Source organism: Chelonoidis abingdonii, chromosome 3 (assembly GCF_003597395.2).
Source record: "Chelonoidis abingdonii isolate Lonesome George chromosome 3, CheloAbing_2.0, whole genome shotgun sequence".
Classification (NCBI taxonomy): Eukaryota; Metazoa; Chordata; order Testudines; family Testudinidae; genus Chelonoidis; species Chelonoidis abingdonii.
The window spans coordinates 134,053,318-134,071,014 of record NC_133771.1 but is presented as its reverse complement, the minus strand read 5'-3'; the positions used below and the strand labels follow the sequence as shown (position 1 = coordinate 134,071,014).

Genomic DNA, 17,697 nt, shown 5'->3' with positions numbered 1-17,697 from the left:
GTAAAGATTTCCAAATGCCCCATTGTTGCTAATGTATATAGAGGCTTGAAAGGATTCATTTTTATTTTTTCATTAGGTTTGATGGACAGTGGTTTTTATACAGAAGTTCTTCTTTAGCGTTAATTGACATTGATATTGCAGGAATTAAAAAATATTCAGATACTGTTTCAGATTTTGAGTAAATAAGAATGACCATGTAAAAATCAACTATGTAATAAAATCAGGAATAAAACATGTATTATTTTATATTATTTTCTCACTAATTCCCTGATAGCATTGGCAACAAAATGTGCGCCCGTTGTATAAAATGTAACAATTAGATATTTTTCCAATACTACTTTAACGTGAATTTGGATTATTAAAAAAAGACATTTTTCATCTGTTTTTGGGTGGAGAGAAAAATCAGCAAGGATTGATGTTTACTGATTTAAATCAAACTCTTTTGAAGCCTATATCTAAAAGCTATTTTTAAAATGCTGAATAATTATATCCAATCAATGTTATTTCTGGATGAATGTGAGAAATAGATTTTCTGATATTTCCATTATTATTTTTGTTAGGTCATGATGGTGCAGTTAACTCTGTTGGCTGGAGTCATGACAAGAGGTGGTTAGTTTCTGCATCAGAAGACAGAACATTAAGGATCTGGTCAGTCCGCAATACAGAACCTGCCCTGTTTCTGGTAATGAGTAACACATGTCAGTTAGACACATAGTAGGTCCTGTTCTGCATATTATCAGTACCAAAGCTCTCTTGTTGGGAGCCCAGCTTAGGACACACAGTGCTTGACTCAGTATTACCAACTTCAAGAGATGAAAAATCATGAGTCAGACCACCAAAAAACATCAGATTAGGCCCCCCTCAAAAAGATCTTTAAAAAAAAAAAAAGATGATATTGGTTTTTTTAGGTTAGTCTCTGGATTTTTGAACTCCCCCGTCCATCCCCAGGGTGTGTGCATGTGACAATTAGTGTTGCCACTCTCCCACATGTACTGGATAAAGTGATTTTGTCCCCTGTTTGCAGGAGCTCTCACCCCCCACATCAGCCACTCTCCTGCCCAGCAATTAATCCAGCCCCCTCTTGCGTCAGTTCCCTAGCCTCCATCATCATCACCCCATCAGTTCAAGCCCCTTGCTCCACCAGCGTCAGTTCACCATCTCAGCACTCACCCCATCTGCCCAGAACCCACCATCAATACAGCCTCCTCACTTCATCAGCCCCCATCCTCTTCACTTCAGCCCCCATACAGCTCCCAGGCCATAGTTCAGCCCTTTCAGCCTCACTTCTGGTCCTCTTAGGGTTCTTCACCCTCCTCAGGCCTGGGGTGGCTGTAGTGGGGTCCCCTCTCCCACTTCCCAGGCTGGCAGGGGAGCAGCTTCCCGGGGCAGACTGTCACTCATTTCTAAGTAAAATTAAGCCTCACTTAAGATCTTGGTGATAGAGCTCTACACCAGGATTTTTTTTCCAGCCATGGCTGAGAATGAGAGAGGCTTAATTTTACTTAGAAAACATGTCTCTCGGGATAAATTTGTGAGAGTTGGCATGTTGTCTGACTTTGAGTTGCTGAGTACTTACTGCTCTGACACCAGTGAGAGTGATGGGTACACAGCACCTTTGCAAGTCAGGCCTTGCATGTTTCAAGTTATATAACCAAAAATTGAGGCACCCAAACTTCTGAAAGTTCTGGCTTTACTCACTATATAATTCTTCATACTTTTATTGGCTCTAGTCTGTAATACCATGTTTAATTTCAGTCTATCCCTGAATTCTGATTTAAAAAATTGGAAGTTTAATATGTTAAACCAGATTATATTAGATTTAACTGAATACAGATGTTATTAACGTGGTGCCAACTAATTTAAACAAACAAACAAAAAAAAGTAGACCTTGGGATGAGTAAGTATTGAGAACGAAAAAGGCATATCTTTACTCAGCTAACCTGTTATATCTTAGTGCTATACATTTCCTGGAAAAAATTATATAGTATATATTATATAGATTCTACTAATAATTATTCACTTTGCATTTCAGGACAAGGAGATGTTCCATAAATCTATACGCTTTGCACAGTTTTATTACATAGATACATTTATATTGCTGTGTTGTGGAGCTGAATTTCATCTGTTAAGTTACTATCTTGACACGAGCAAGGATGACCTAAAACGGTTGGTAAACATTTCCATTAATGGAACAGTGGAAGTATTGTATCAGTCGGTGCTTTGTTTTATTTTAACAAAAGTAATCTTACATATAGCTTTGTCCGGGCATCACAGAATGAAAATGAATCATGTCCCAAAATTCATGTCCCAAGAATATATTGTCAGAGGCAAAGGTTATTACTACTGTTGTCATTAAACTCCTGAAACTGCTCCTTACATTCTGTTGCCTCTGCTGAAATATGTATTTATGCCTTAATTACTTCTCTTTACAGTTATTGCAACTAACTTTTTTATGCTCTTCCTAAGTATTTTCTGAACTTCAGAGGTAGCCAAAATTCATTTGCCAGAGCAGGAAAGCAACCATATCACTTCCATCACTTTCACTGACTTTCTGTCACACATACAATTCAAATATTGTTTTCTTAGTCTTGAAACTTCTGCATTGATTTCCTCCATTCTGTGTAGGCCTGTTCTACTGTATATACCTAGTCCTCCCCCATTACCTAGTTTTTCTAGTTCTTGCCTTCTCTTTGTCCGTTTTCCAAGTCTCCCTACTGTTACAGGTCATTCTCTCACTTGAACTGACCCAATTATACGGAAATGCCACTGACTTCCTGTTAATCTTTTAATTTACAACTGAAACTTCACACCCTCTCAATCTCCCATTACTACATGTTTCTGTTTTCCGTTCACTGTTGCTAGTTTACAGCAATACCTTTGTGCATCTGTATAATTCTAAAATTTCATCTTTTGATCTTTATGGTTTTTATACCACCATTATTCTGCAATTTCCTTTCTATTATTTTTCCTTTCTATTTTTTTAAAACTTTTAAAAAAATATTTAGGCATACTGCTCTTTTTAAAAAAAAAAAAGCTTTAAGGTAATTTATAGTGGTACTGTAGATTTTGGGGCAGGGATAGGAAAGAATTAGGGCAAAAGAGTATGGATATAGTGCTTACTACTGTGAGATAATAGTAAGGACGTAAGCTCCTAAATTGGGGAAACTGTCATAACTTCATTGGCCCTGTGGCCTTTCTGTAAAATGGGGGTAATACTCCTTACTTACCTTTTGTAAGTCCATTTTTTTGTCCTAAAATGAGATGCTATAGAAATTCCAGTCCTGATGTTTCAGATCCAAATGACTACAGCTTTATTTTCTAATTCTAAGCTTATTTAATGAATTGATTTTCTTAGTATTTTTGTGGACTTACTCAGATGCTACAAAGCAATTATGTTGTAGGATAACTGTACAATGGCTAGATATGTCTATTTTTGTTCAAATATTTTCCTTTTGATCTGCAGGTATCCATTAAATCAGTATCACTTAACAGCCAACTCCCAGCACCATGCCATTAGTTTCCTTGGGTTATTTTTTGTAGTGCTAAAAAGGACAAACTTGAAATTGTTGACATTATATTAAAAAACCCTAAAATTATTCTGAGGGCCAGTTGTTGTTTTTTAAAAAAAGGTATTTTAAAAAAGTTTAATTTGCTTTGACATTTTCTTTATGGCTTCCCTCCAGTCCATTTTCTGGCATTTTTACTTTTATAAAGCATAGTGTCACTTCTTTTGTTTCTCACAACTCTCACTCCATGCTCTGAGTCTGGAAAAATGCTTGTTGGATCAGATTCAAGTCTAGAAGGAACCATAAAGGAAGGATTAAAGCATTAATTAGAAGAGCATGGTAATGCAGTCTGGATGGCCAATGGATTCTCTCATTTTTTTAGAGGTAAAGACAATACAATAATAAATAGTAATAACAATCTTAATACTTTTTCCCATTCTGTGGGACCTTCCAAACAAGGGTGTCAAAGAGTTCTGTAAGCGTTAAAGAATAAATATCACAATATCCCTGTGAAGTGGGTAAGTATTTTTTAAATGTGAGAAGTGAGGTGCAGAGAGCCTTCTTTGCAAATGTCACACAAGAGTAGAATCCAGATGACCTGACTACTGCATCTAAATGATGAAATGCAAAATCATCCTTTTTATCAACAACTTCCTTTACACACTCTCATGTTACCATTTAGTTAAATTTCCTCATGTCAGCATACATAACTACTGGTAAAAGCAGTGAAAATTCACTATCTGCCATTAATTTTAATTTGTTTTCAGATTGTGATGCTTCACATCCTTTCGTGCATTCAGTCCATTTAAAGAACGTGAAGCAGACAAAACTCATTTTTTTTCCAATTTTGCAGTCAGCCTGACATACCTTTTTAACAAGGGAATCAACAGTATGTAAGGAATTCAAAATGAGATAAAAACACTATTCAAATGACTGTGAACTATTAATTTGTATATCAATTATTTTAGTACTTATTCATAGTAACAGTATGTACCTAATAAGTGAACAAACTATGGAACATGTTCTCTGACATTTTAAAATGTCAAACTGTACTAGAGGGAAGGTGGCTGAGGTAATATCTTTTACTGGACCAACTTCTGTTGGTGGAAGAGACAAGCTTTTGAGCTTCACAAACTTGACAGAAGTTCATCCAATAAAAGATATTATCTCATCCACCTTGTCTCTCTCATTCTGGGACCAACATGATTACAACAACACTGAAAACAAGCTGTACCAGCACATGCTGTACATGGATGGGCAGAATTCCATGCTAAGTGTTTCAAGCTAAAAAAAGTCCTTAAAATGCTGATAAATAGCAAAATGTTGAGTTCAGGTACTTCAGAAGAGTTTTATGTTCAACAGGATACCCAGGGGATGACGTGGAGTTCTACTGCACAAAAATAAGCTTGTTCTAGCTCTCTGCGCAGTGCTTATTAGGGTTTGTTGTTATCCAATACATCAGATTTCTGACTAGCTTGGTAATAGTGCTTAATATTGGTAAATCCAATCCTCCCTTTTGTCATGGCCTTTGTAAAGTTGATTGCTTAATCCTGGATTCCTTTTTTCCCCAAGTGAATTTGTTTACTATGGATTGCCATTGATTGGATTGGCAAGAGACTTCCTGCAACTAAAACTGAAAGTATTTGAAAGATGCAGTTGTTAAAAATCTAAGCAGTCATCCATGCTAGTAGATAATGCAACATCAAACAGAAAGAATTTAAAACTAGAAGGGCCAAGCAAGTCACTAAATTGAATATGCAGAGAGATAGCTAAGAATGCATCCCTCTAGCGCAGAGAGATGCAGGGGTCTGTTACTAGTCATGTAGGTAATGAAAGAGAAGATACTGAAAGGAAAATCTCTCTTGAGTTAATGGAACATTCAAAAGAAGTCTCTGCATGTTCATTTGATGACATTTCAGATCATATCACCAGGAGGCCTGTACCTGATAAAAATATTGAGAGTTTCACGTCTGCAGAAAATGGAGAGGGCCTACAGTTATATTCAAAAGTAAACAGCAAAACTCTGTGGGTGCTGGGTCTAATGATGTAAACCACACGGCACCCAAGAAGTGATGGCAGTGTTTTAATCAAAGCAGTGCTAGACCCAGTCACATGCTGAGAGATCTAGGGAAGAAGAGAGCTCCACAAGTGCCTTTGAGGGTGTGAATTGTAGTGCCTTTTTTCACTGTAGGGAAATGAGTGCGTGGAGCACAGGCCTCCCACCCTCTCCAAGGTGCTTGAGGGTGAGACCTAACAAACCAAGACTCTGAGATTCAGTTAGACTTGGTTGTGAAATATCTGAATGTCAGTGATGGGCCAAACTGTGAAGTGATGCACACAGACACAGAGCTTTTCTGTTTTACACCCTAGTCTGAATTCTCTTCACAAGATAAGGAGTTCAGTGTGTGTGTGTGTGTGTGTGTGTGTGTGTGTGTGTGTGTGTGTGTGTGTGTGTGTGTGTGATATATCATATGCATACCTTTAAAAATATAAAACATCATGTTATTGACTGGGCTAGTTTGAATATGGCTGCCATCTAACCACAGATAGTATGTGATGATGTGTTCATGGGCATCTCCAAAATAAAGTTTGAAGCAGAGAGGAGGTTGTAAAATGAATTATTATGTAATCAAACATTTTGGTCTAAAAGCTGAAATATACTGCTCAAATATACACTGAAATGCAAGTACAATATTTATATTCCAATTGATTTTTACTTTCTCATTTTTACCATATAATTATGACATTTTTCAGTAATAGTGTACTGTGACACTTTTGTATTTTTTATTTTCTGATTTTGTAAGCAAGTAGTTTTTAAGTGAGGTGAGACTGGGAGTATGCAAGACAAATGAGACTCCTGAAAGGGGTACAGTAGTCTGGAAAGGTTGAGAGCCACTGGTCTACACTACACAGGTTGACAAAATGCAGCTTATGTTGACCTAATTATGTTAGTGTCTACACTACAGCCTTCCTCCCCCCGATGTAAGAGCCCTACTACACTGACATAATTCCACCTCCATGAGAGGTGTAAGGCTTATGTTGGTGTAGTTAGGATGATACAGTGTCTGTGTAGATACTGCATTCCTTACATTGGCTGTTGGCAGGAGATGTGAAAGTGATAAGAAAGCCGGACATCTAAAGCCCAGCTGTCCCCCACTCCCCTGGAGAGCTGGGTAGCTGGATCCCGCTCCTGGTTGGAGCTGGGGCAAGAAGCCCAGGCAGCTGGACCCGACTCTTGGCTGGGAACCCAGACAAGAATGGACCCTGTTCTCAGCTGGGAGTCAGGGTGAGACGTCTGGGCAGCTGGACCCCTCTCCCAGCAGGGAATGGGAAGTAGAAGGGGAGGGCAGCCTGCCGGGAGCCTGTGGGGTAGCCAGGCTTCCAGCAGGAAGCTGAGAGAGCCGCTGAGAGACTGGGCTCTCAATTCCCCACACTGCCCCTTGTAGGTTAGTGGAAATGCTCCTGGTGAAGATATGCGCCACTGACCCAAGGAGGGTAGTGTGGAGATGCACCACCACAGTAATTACTGCAGTGGCTGTAAGTTGACCTAATATAGATCAACTTATGTTTCTAGTGTAGACATACCCTAAGAGGCTGGGGTATGTGGTGGCAGTAAGCTTTAAGCCATGTTTGCGTCATCCTAATCCTGGGCTGCTCTGAGAGGACCATGGTGGCATAATTTAGACCAGTCCTGGGAGGTCAATTTAAATTATGACAGCAACCCAGGTTGCCTTAAAGGCTGCAGCATTGTGTGCTTGTGATGTGCCTTCTGGCTGTCTTCCACAGTGCCTCCAACAGGTGTGTCCTCCCTAAGCTTCAACCAGGGCTTTTTGGGCTCCTTTACACCTCTGTGACTGTTTGACCAAACACAATGTGAGCAGAGTGGTGGGAGGTTCTTACTGTTGGACATAGTTTTAATTTCCTCTGCTCACTTGTGATGCTGAAACAGAAATATTTTTTCTTCTTCGAGTGCTTGCTCATATCCATTCTAGTAGGCGTGTGCGCGCCGCGTGCACGTTCGTCGGATACTTTTTACCCTAGTAACACTAGGTGGGCCGGCTGGGCGCCCCCTGGAGTGGCGCCGCCATGGCGGCCGATATATAGCCCTGCCGGCCCAACCGCTCCTCAGTTCCTTCTTACCGCCCGTGTCAGTCGTTGGAACTGTGGAGCTCAGCTTATCTGTTCTCCACCTCCCTAGCATTCACTCGTTTTCTCTTGAATTGTATATAGTTAATTCCGTCCTGCACGTCCTGTTTTCTGTCTTCGGAGGTGGGCTTCCCCGTACCCTGTTCGCCATCCAGACAACAGGAAGTGTCAGATAGTTCTGCTCCCTACAGGGCCGTCCCGGCGTCCTCTCGGAAGCCTTGCTCATTCCATGGACGAAGGGCCTCTGTAATGCGTTATCCCCACTTTCCCGTTAGTCCACAGCTCTGCGCCAAACTGCGCACGGACAAGGCAAGGATGATTCATGTCGCTCCGGCATGCCGAGGCAGTATTGGTACACCATGCTGCCATCGGACCTGTCCACAGGGCCCCAATATCACTACCTTCTACCCGGCCTCTATAACACAGACGTCGGCAGTTCGTCACCCAGACCTCCCATCCCTACACCTGAAGCATGGCTCCTGTCGGTTGAACGAGTCTGAGCGTCGGTGCTCAGCGGAGGTCCACACAAGCCTTTAGTCAGCAGAACCCTCCTACGCGGGCCTGTCTCCGATGGAAGCGATTCTCATTCTGTGTGACGGAGTTCACCATGCCAGGGACTGCCGTTCCGTCTCGGTAGTCTTGGCACTACTTGTCTATCTCAAGGGCAGGGCTAGCCTCTCTTCCATTGTAGCGGTCCATAGTGGCCCAAATCTCCACTTCCATCCTGGAGGTCTGGTACTTCACGGTTTACCACACCCATCTTTCCGGTTCCTTAAAAGAATTTGGAGAGACTTTAGCCTCCGTTAAGCTCCTTCCCTACTTGCGCGATTCTTGAACCTGGTACTCTCTAACTCATGGGCCCCCTTTTGAGCGTTAGCGACCTGCTCCTTACTTATCTGTCATGGAAGACGTTCCTCCTGGTATCTAATACTCTGCCAGACGAAGATCAGCTCCGTGCGTGGTGTCAGACCACCTTACCACCATCTGTCACAAAGATAAGGGCAGGCTAAGCCACAGACCACACCAGCCCTTCTTCCAAAGGTCGTCTCACCATTCCTCTTAACCAAGATATTCCTGCCTTTCTTTCGAAGCCGCACACCTGCCGCTGGACAGCAGCGAAGACACCTTAGATGTCCGACCGGGCCCTGGCATTTGCCATCAGCAGAACTAAACCTTCGACGCTCGCCTCACCCCCCCCCCCCCCCCCCCCCCCCCCCCCCCCCCCCCTGTTATGCATGCAGTGTCGCTCCGGGCTCAGAGCGTATGAAGGTGCTCCCTGTAACTTCCCAAGAGGATTTACAATGGGTAACCTCGTGATATCGGACGTGCTACGAATTGGCTCACGTTCCGCTTGGTCGCTCACCGCCCATTATCGGCTCAGGCCTACTTCGGCGGTTCCTGGCCCAAGGTCCCCATCCAAGAATATTTGCCGGCGGCTAACCTGGCCGATCCGTGCCACTTTTACATCGCCACTATGCGCTGCGTTGCGACAATTCTCGAGACGATCCGCCTTCGAGGTTACAGCGTCTGCTTCGGAACCGTCTCACTCCGACCCCACCGCTAGGTAGGTGGGAAATCACCTTACTAGAATGATATGAGCAAACACTTCGCAGAGAGGGAAAACCAAGTGTTTACTCACCTTGTACTGTCGTGTTTCTTCGAGATTTTGTTGCTCACTATCCCATTCCACACCCGCCCTCTTCCCTTCGTCGGAGTAGCGGGCAAGGGAACTGAGAGCGGTATAGGCGGCCACGAGGTATATATCGCACCCCGCAATTGGCAGCCCGCCATAGGGCGGCGGGCCCACGTACCAGGGGGCGCCGCCATGGCGGCGCCACTCCAGGGGGCGCCCAGCCGGCCCACCTAGTGTTGCTAGGGTAAAAAGTATCCGACGAACGTGCACGCGGCGCGCACACACCTACTAGAATGGATATGAGCAACACATCTCGAAGAACAACAGTTACAAAGGTGAGTAACCTTGTTTTCTCTTCTTTTAATTAATTCTTATCCTGCTCTAGGATTATCAGGTGAATAAATTTTTAAATAAAAACACAAAACATTTTGTTCCAGATAAAATATATATCACTTCCAGAATACCCCTTACTTTATGCAAGGAATACTAAGCTCCTGTGGATCCTTTCTATCTGCTAAGTGCAGTCAGTTTTCTGAAGTCACTTCCTCTTTCGTAGTCACATCCCTCATTTTGTATAATCTTCCTTTCCATCTGCAGTCAAGCACTAAAATGTTTCCTTTTCTCTACTCCTCACAATTGCAGTCTGTCATTCCAACCTCCTCATCCCTCCAGTCAGTGCTCTGGCTAACGCTCCACAAAATCCTATACACCATCACAGCCATTCTTTCTAGAGCAAAGCTAGCATTCTGTCCCTGAAAGTGGAGAGGAAAAAATTATATACGGTTCTTCTGTCTGACCACAGTGCCTCCTGAATGTGCTAGGGCCTCTCATTTGGGATGGATTCTTTTCTTTTCAATTAACTTCTGTTGCTTTCCCTTCCAGTTGTTGGGGAAAGAGTATTCTACTCTTCGATCCTGATCCAATTCTCATTGGAGTTAAGGGAAAGACTCCCATTGACTTCAGTGGGATTTGGAACAGGTCCTTTATCTATTGTTCATGCATGTTGGGGACGGAAGGTATCTGTGCCTGTTTCTCCAGACTCAGCTCATGGAATTGGTATGTTTCATGTTTACCACTCTGTCTCATGGAGTACTGAATTCACCTGTGCTCAGTCCTTTACCTGAACCATGGCAGAGCAAACAGAGTGCCTGTTGCTAAAACTTGAAATTTTTGTCTTAACCCAGTCTGCATTTGGATACATTATGAGACCTCAACCAAATTTTTTAAAAAACATTTCAGAATAGATTTCTAGTACCGTGCCGGGGGTCAAACAAGGTAGGGTTTGTTTGTTTTTTCATCCATTTTCTCTTCTCCTTCATACACAGCATATGAAATGCACCACCATACCTGGTGATATTTCTACTTTCATAATCATTATAATTGGAAGATTTACCCTTAACACCTTCTGGATGGAAGGCTGAATTATTTTAAGTAGGTGGAAAGTTGAACATCAGTCCATTAGATCAAAAAGTACTCATGCCTATGTTACATGTATACATGTTTTTTCTTACTGTGAGTCTTCCAACTAAATTGTTTTTTACTGGAACCTTTATATTATTGTGGCTTTGTCTGGTAATAAAAAGGGGATCTTGGCTTCCAGCTGTTTCACTAGAAGTTTACTTTTGGCATAAATTATGACTCTTTTTGCTAAATAGTTCATTAATTTCATATCTTTTGCAGATATAAACAGAAGAGCATTTGCAAATCAGTACAGAAATTCTCCATGGCTTCTACTGTGGAGATTACCAGCCTTTCAGCAATAAATGATTTCTACTCTTGTATCCTGGGTCCTGGATAATTATTGTTTCTGTACAGTATTTTAGGCTGAATGGCATGGAAATATTCAAAATAAAAAGTTGACATGAACTCTATAGCTAGTATCTTTTTCTACAATTATAATACTAATGTAATTGTTTCATAGTAGTCTTGTTGAACTCCAGCCTAGCATATTAATGTATTTAAATTGTAAATTCTTTGAGGCAGGGACTGTTTTATAATAATATATGTATATGGCAACTAGCACAGTGAGGCCGTGCTCCATGACTGAAATCCCTAGGAATGACCACCAAATAAATCAATAATACTTTCAGTAAAAATTATTTTATATTTTTATGAAAGAATTGTTGCCTTAAAAACGTCGGATTCCAGGGCCACAGGGGACCTCTATGAGCAGCTAATCTGACCTCCTGTATAACACAGGCCATAGAACTTCCCCATAATAATTCTTAGAGCAGATCTTTTAGAAATATATCCAATCTTGATTCAAAAATTGTCAGTGATTGATAATCCACCATGACCCTTGGTAAATTATTTCACTGGTTAATTACCCTTACTTTATGTGGACTCAGGAATATTTTACTTATAATCTGATTTCTGACACTGACCTTGCCTAAATCACTTCATGACTGCTTCAGCTTTCCCATATGTAAAATGGCAATAGCAATACTTCACTACCTCACTGTGCTATTGGGAGAATTAATTTGATGTTTTAAAAATGTTTGGAGGCAACTTCCCCTCCCCCAAAATACTATATAAATGATGCTATTATATATGCCTATATAGTGATGTATTCTACAGATCCTATTAGCAAGAATTTAGGATGACCATTTTATGCTTGGCAAAGACACAAGTGAATAATCCTATTCCACACACGTAGTACTGTATTTAAAAAATCAATTTTCTTGCAGGCTGCTGACATACTTTGGCCTATTTGCTAGTAAGAGTCTGGCTGTTTGAAATAGTTAAGGAGTTTGTTTCAATTGAAGTATGTATATATTTGTGCTTATTTTTGATCATACGAGTATTCTGGTTATGGAAATGTTAGTATACTTGATTCATAAATGTAATTTATAAACTAGATCTTGTTAAAACATAGGTATTTTTTTTGCTCTTGTCTCCATTGGATCTGTTTGTGTTGTTTGAACTTTAACTCACAGAGGTTACAGATATTATTCTAGCAGCTGGTAGCAACCGAACATTAGAAGTTTTTGACCTCAATGCAGGCTGCAGTGCAGCAGTGATACCAGATGCTCATTCTAGATCAGTCCACCAGATCTGTCAAAATAAGGTAGGTATTTTATTGATTTTTTTTTTAATATTAACATACTCAATAAGGAGCATTCAGAAGACATTAGGTGATTTAAAAAACTTGCCATCTCTCCTGTGCAATGTATTTAGTGTACAATAAGATCAAAAGGCTAGATCGTCACAGCCTTTACTTAGCTGCAAAGAGAAGTAAGCAAGATATTCTCTTGCTTCATGCTCAGCCCTGCTCAGGTGCACGACAGTGCTCCTTTTCTTACTCAGGGTAGATTGTAACATTATAGTCTAGTCTAACATGAGCTATTTACAGCAACCAAACTCCAAAATACATTTTCGACATCACAATAATTTTATAGCTTTCTATTATCCCTATTTGATTTTTGTCGTTTAGCTTTGCAATACTCTGTTCAATGAAGCTTCTTAAGAGTCTTCCAAATCTATTTATTTCAAAACATTTTAATGCAGATGGATTACATTTACATTGTTTTTTTTTTATGAGACCCAGATAGATTTTGTGATAGAGGGAAAAACTTGAATTAATAGTCTTTTGCTAAGGGCAGCGAAGATAGGTCTGAGTTTCCCATCATTTTCCTGATTATTTGTGCATCCTTAAAATCTATGCTGCCCCGAGCCAAAGTGGTCAGTTAGTTGTAATGAAAAGTACTCCCTACCTCCCGGGCTAAGTATCCTTCCAATTTTCTGCTGCCAACACAGGACTGAGTTAGGCTATGTACACACTACAGCTTAAGTTGGTATAAATTATGTCACTCAGGGGAGTGAATAAGCCTCCTTTCAAGTAACATAAATTTCACCAACCTAAGTGCCGGTCTGGAGAGGGCTTCGTGAGTGTGAGAGTTTCAGCCACCGACATAGCCTCCACAGCTTGCGGGGGCTGGAGTTATTAAGTCCACAGGAGAGTTCTCTCCCATCGGCTTAGAGAGTATGCCCTAGTAGTGCTACAGTGGTGCAGCTGCAAGCTCTGCAGTATATTTAGCCTTAGTCTCTGCTCTGCTCCTCTCTGTACTAATCTGCTGTTGTGAATACTGGGCCAGCTAAAAGCTTCAACTAAATGTTGGCTTAAATAATAGAAGATTATTACTTTTTTAAAGGTCCAAGCAGGGGTGAAAATAACTTAAAGGACTTACCGGTATTCCAGTGCCCTTAGGAGGGACGGGACCTCAGCCGGAAGAAGTGTGGCCTCTACCAGAAGAGACAGGGCCTTTAAATCCCCAGGCACTTTAAATCAGGGTTTAAAGGGCCTGGGGCTGTGGTAGCACTAGCTGGGAGCCCCGGGCACTTTAAATCACCCCCAGAGCTACCAGCTGCAGAGCTACCAGCTGCAGAGGCAGCTCAGAGCCCTGGGGGTGATTTAAAGGGCCCAGGGCTCCAGCTGCTGCTACCACACCGGAGCCCCAGGTCCTTTAAATCACCATGGGAGGGGGTCCCGGCTTTCCGCTATCCTGGGGCCCCGGCCTCTGGCGGAGCTTTAAAGGGTGCAGGGCTCTGCTGCAGTAGTTGTAGTCGGGAGCCCCTGGCCCTTTAAATCACCACCAGGGCCCTGCTGCTGCTACCCGAGGGCTCCAGCAGTGGGGCTCGGGTGGCAATTTAAAGGGCCCTGGAGGGTAGCGTCAGTGGGAGCCCCAAGCCCTTTAAATTGCTGCCAGAGGAAACCCATGCGCCCCGGTACAGCGCACCGGTTCTTGCCAGTACCCCATACCAGGACGTGCCGGCTTACTTTTACCTCTGGGTCCAAGCTTTTTGTTGTTTTGAAGAGTTCTTGTAACAAAACACAACTGCCCACTTCTACAGATACAATAGTTGTCACTGAGGTTCGAACCACAGACCTTCAGTGCCAAAAGCACCCCTTCAGCTAAAGGAGAACTTTTACCCAGGAGACAGTAGTAAACTGTCTGGCACTGGTCACCAAAGACATCACATACACTGAAGTGATTATATACACATACCTCCTATGCTCTGCTGGCTCCCTGTTCTATTATGGGCTCAGTTCAAGTGCCTGATCCTCATTTTCAAAGCCCTTACACAAAGGCAATTAGTCTATCTACTAGATAGGAAGATGTGGCAGTTTCATTGCAGGTAGTCTGTGATGGCGGAACCTCTTACTACAAGAAATCTGGATATGCCTGACATTTGGAAACAATGCAAAACCCATCTTTTGGGGGAGGGCCTTCCTCCAGTGATGCAGAAAGAATGACCCAGTGACATTTAGTTATATGTTTAAAAGCAAAACTTGAACCAAGCTAAAATCCCTCTGTTTGTGAATAGAAATAGCTACAGAAGCAGACATGTCAGTGGAGGTGTCTGCAAACTGCGTATGTGTGGGAGCTGAACTAGTGCCTTGTTCAGTTTCTTGTCCTAAGAAACCAAGTTTAGTTGGGAGTTGGTGGATGGAGGCAAGTAAGTGAGGGAACAGAGCTTTGGAGACTAAGGAAACATTAATCTTCATCTGCTCTTCCCTCACTGTGAGCCCAGCAGCACTTTTGGGGCACTTGCAGACCTCACTGTCCATTACAAAACTTTTTTTCCAATTTAGTTTTTGTAATGGAAAGTAGTCATTGGATCACAAACTGCACCAGAAAGTCAACTGGGTTTATGGAGACTGGAGAAGAGAAAAGGGACCTTACAGGTCCTGGGAACATGAAAAGAAGGAAGTGTTTGTGTTTTTTTTAAATTTATTTACAATATGTATAGCCAAAATTGGGGAGAGAAGATGGTAATTTTCTTTTCCCTACTTTCTCTCTTCTTTCTTCTAGGAAATACTTTTCCTAGTGGAAGGATATTTTAAATAATGCCTCTCCCTCAAGTTGTTTTTTAAAACAATTTTTTATAATAATGAAATGCGGAATAACTGAGACATATCTAATAAAAGTAATCAAGTTTGGGGTGTATATTTAGTAGGGTATTGGCGTAATTCTCCAATGGTTGATTATAGTCACTCTGCATTCAGTCTACCCCCACACAATCCAATCAAGTCACACACTGATGCTGATATTAATTCACGCAATAGAGTAGCTTATTTCTACATTAGGCTCCAACTTCTCATTTGCATTAATGCTTCAGCACATGGACTTTCAGATTTATAGTTGGATCAGAGGATTTGGGATTTTTCATTATTTTTTTTAAGAGTTTTGATTCCCTTATAAAACTACAAAGTTTTCTATATAATCTATAATTGAGCATCTTATTGTATTACACTTCAGCATTTAGAATACTATTCAGCTGTGGTCACTTGATATATGTATATTTTTTCAACTGTTTTGATTGTCAGACTGAAAAATCTACATTACACATTATTTTGAATGACTTTATGAATATTTTGTCAGATAACCAAAACCAGGCATGAGCAATGTTGTGAATAAGAGTTTACTCATGTTTTTCCTTAATTTTCTTCCAGAAGTGAGTGATTTAATAAACCAAAGATAATTTGAAATTAATATAGCCCTCCTTCAGTTCTGTGAGTTAATAGTTTAGTACATGTTCTCTGCCATGTGCAGCTGGTGTTTGTTTGTCAATATTATGAATTAAACATTTTTTCAAGGATTCCTCCTGTGTGACTTGATAATGCTTATTGGATTTAGGATCATTACAGCCCAAATGTAGTTACCATAGTGGAAATAGTTTCAGTAATTTTATTACAAACCGCACTCCTCCAGTTTTCCTCTATTACTTATAACTAAGACTGCATTCTAGTTGTGGGTATTTAGTAAAAGTCATGGACAGGTCACGGGCAGTAGAAAAAAATTCATGTCCGTGACCTATCCATGACTTTTACTATATACCCCTAACTAAAACTTGGGCTAGGGCACCATGGGGTGGGGCAGGTGGTGGCGCCCAACCCCTGACCTCTACTGGTACTGGAGGATTGGGGAGTGGGTGGCGCTTGGCCTGGGACCCCCGCTTGTGCTGGCTGGTGTGCGTGGCGGGGCTGGCAGGTTCCCCACCCAGCTCTGATTTGCGTTTCCCTGCAGCTCCTAAGGGAGGGGCAGTCAGGGGGGCTCTGTGCGCTGCTCCCGCAGCAAGTGCCAGCTCCGCACCTCCCATTGGCTGAGAAGCACAGCCAATGGGACTTACGGGGGTGTCACCTGCGGGTGTGGGCAGTGCATGGAGCCCCTTGGCCCCTCCGCCTAGTAGCTGCAAGGACATGCAAGTGGGAGACAGGGAGCCCCTCCCCAGGTAAGCGCCGCCCCACACCCCAATCCTCTGCCCCAGCCTTGAGCCCCCTCCCACACAACCAAACTGCTGCTGCTGACCAAGGGGCTGCTGACCTCGGGCAGTCCCTGATCTAGCACTAGCCACTGCAGAAGTCATGGAGATTGTGGAAAGTCATGGAATGTGTAACTTCCGTGACAGCCTCGCAGCCTTACTTATAACACAAGTATAAGAACTGATCTTGGTCTGAAACTTCACATGGAAGAGTCAGAGGAGAAAAATGTTTTCAAATTTGATTTAAATAAATTCAACTGTTTGTTTCTGTGCTAAAGTTGTTTTTTATGGTTTCTGGTTTTTTGCACTCCCATAAATCACCATTTTAAAATGAAATTTTATAAACAGTTACTCCATAATCTGGATTTACAAGATTTTTTTATTTTATAGTATTTAAAAACAGTGACATAGGACTAGATTATCCTCTCATATGTTTGCTACAGGGAGAATTCAGGCATCATAAATCACACTGGATGGGCCCAGAATCTGTCAGATGAAGGGAAATTTGTCTGCTAAATAGCATCATTCTTTAAACTCTGAAGTCCGCTGTCATGATTACAGGGCTAGCTGCACCTCTGTGCCCTTTGTGGTCTGAGTGTACAAGTATTAGGACTCTTGTCTTTTATTTCCCCTGGGGTTGAATTTTCATAATTCTTCCACTCTTAAACCTGGGGTATGGTATCCTGTGGAAAGAACAGGAAAGAAAATTTATGCTCAAATAAATGTTAGTCTCTAAGGTGCCACAAGTACTCTTGTTCTTTTTGCGGATACAGACTAACACAGCTGCTACTCTGAAACTTGTAAGTAGCCTGTGGGTCAACCAGGCTTATTTGGAAAGTTAGACTGAGTTCTGGCATCTAAAGTTCTTCCCATTGTGAGTATGTGGCCAGTGATGTACAAACAGTCTGCTTACAACCAAACTATTGTTTATTTTGCAGGCAGAACAAATCTTTGAGAGAAAAAGGGTTTTAAAACTACAAGAGTCTATATGCATATCTGTCTTATCTAGCAGCAAAGAATCCTGTGGCACCTTATAGACTAACAGACGTTTTGGAGCATGAGCTTTCGTGGGTGAATACCCACTTCATCAGATGCATGTAGTGGAAATTTCCAGGGGCAGGTATATATATGCAAGCAAGCTAGAGAGAA

General features: G+C 41.8%; 1 protein-coding gene across 1 annotated transcript in view; it reads left to right on the top strand.

Annotated features, from left to right (window-relative positions):
* The window catches only part of WDR27 (WD repeat domain 27), a 234,081-nt gene that overhangs the window by 69,120 nt on the left and 147,264 nt on the right, over window positions 1–17,697 (top strand). Inside the window, exons 18-21 of the mRNA XM_075064119.1 lie at window positions 561–682; window positions 2,033–2,166; window positions 10,966–11,063; window positions 12,231–12,352. Coding sequence (XP_074920220.1) covers window positions 561–682; window positions 2,033–2,166; window positions 10,966–11,063; window positions 12,231–12,352 — 476 coding nt within the window. The remainder of the gene's footprint in view (window positions 1–560; window positions 683–2,032; window positions 2,167–10,965; window positions 11,064–12,230; window positions 12,353–17,697) is intronic.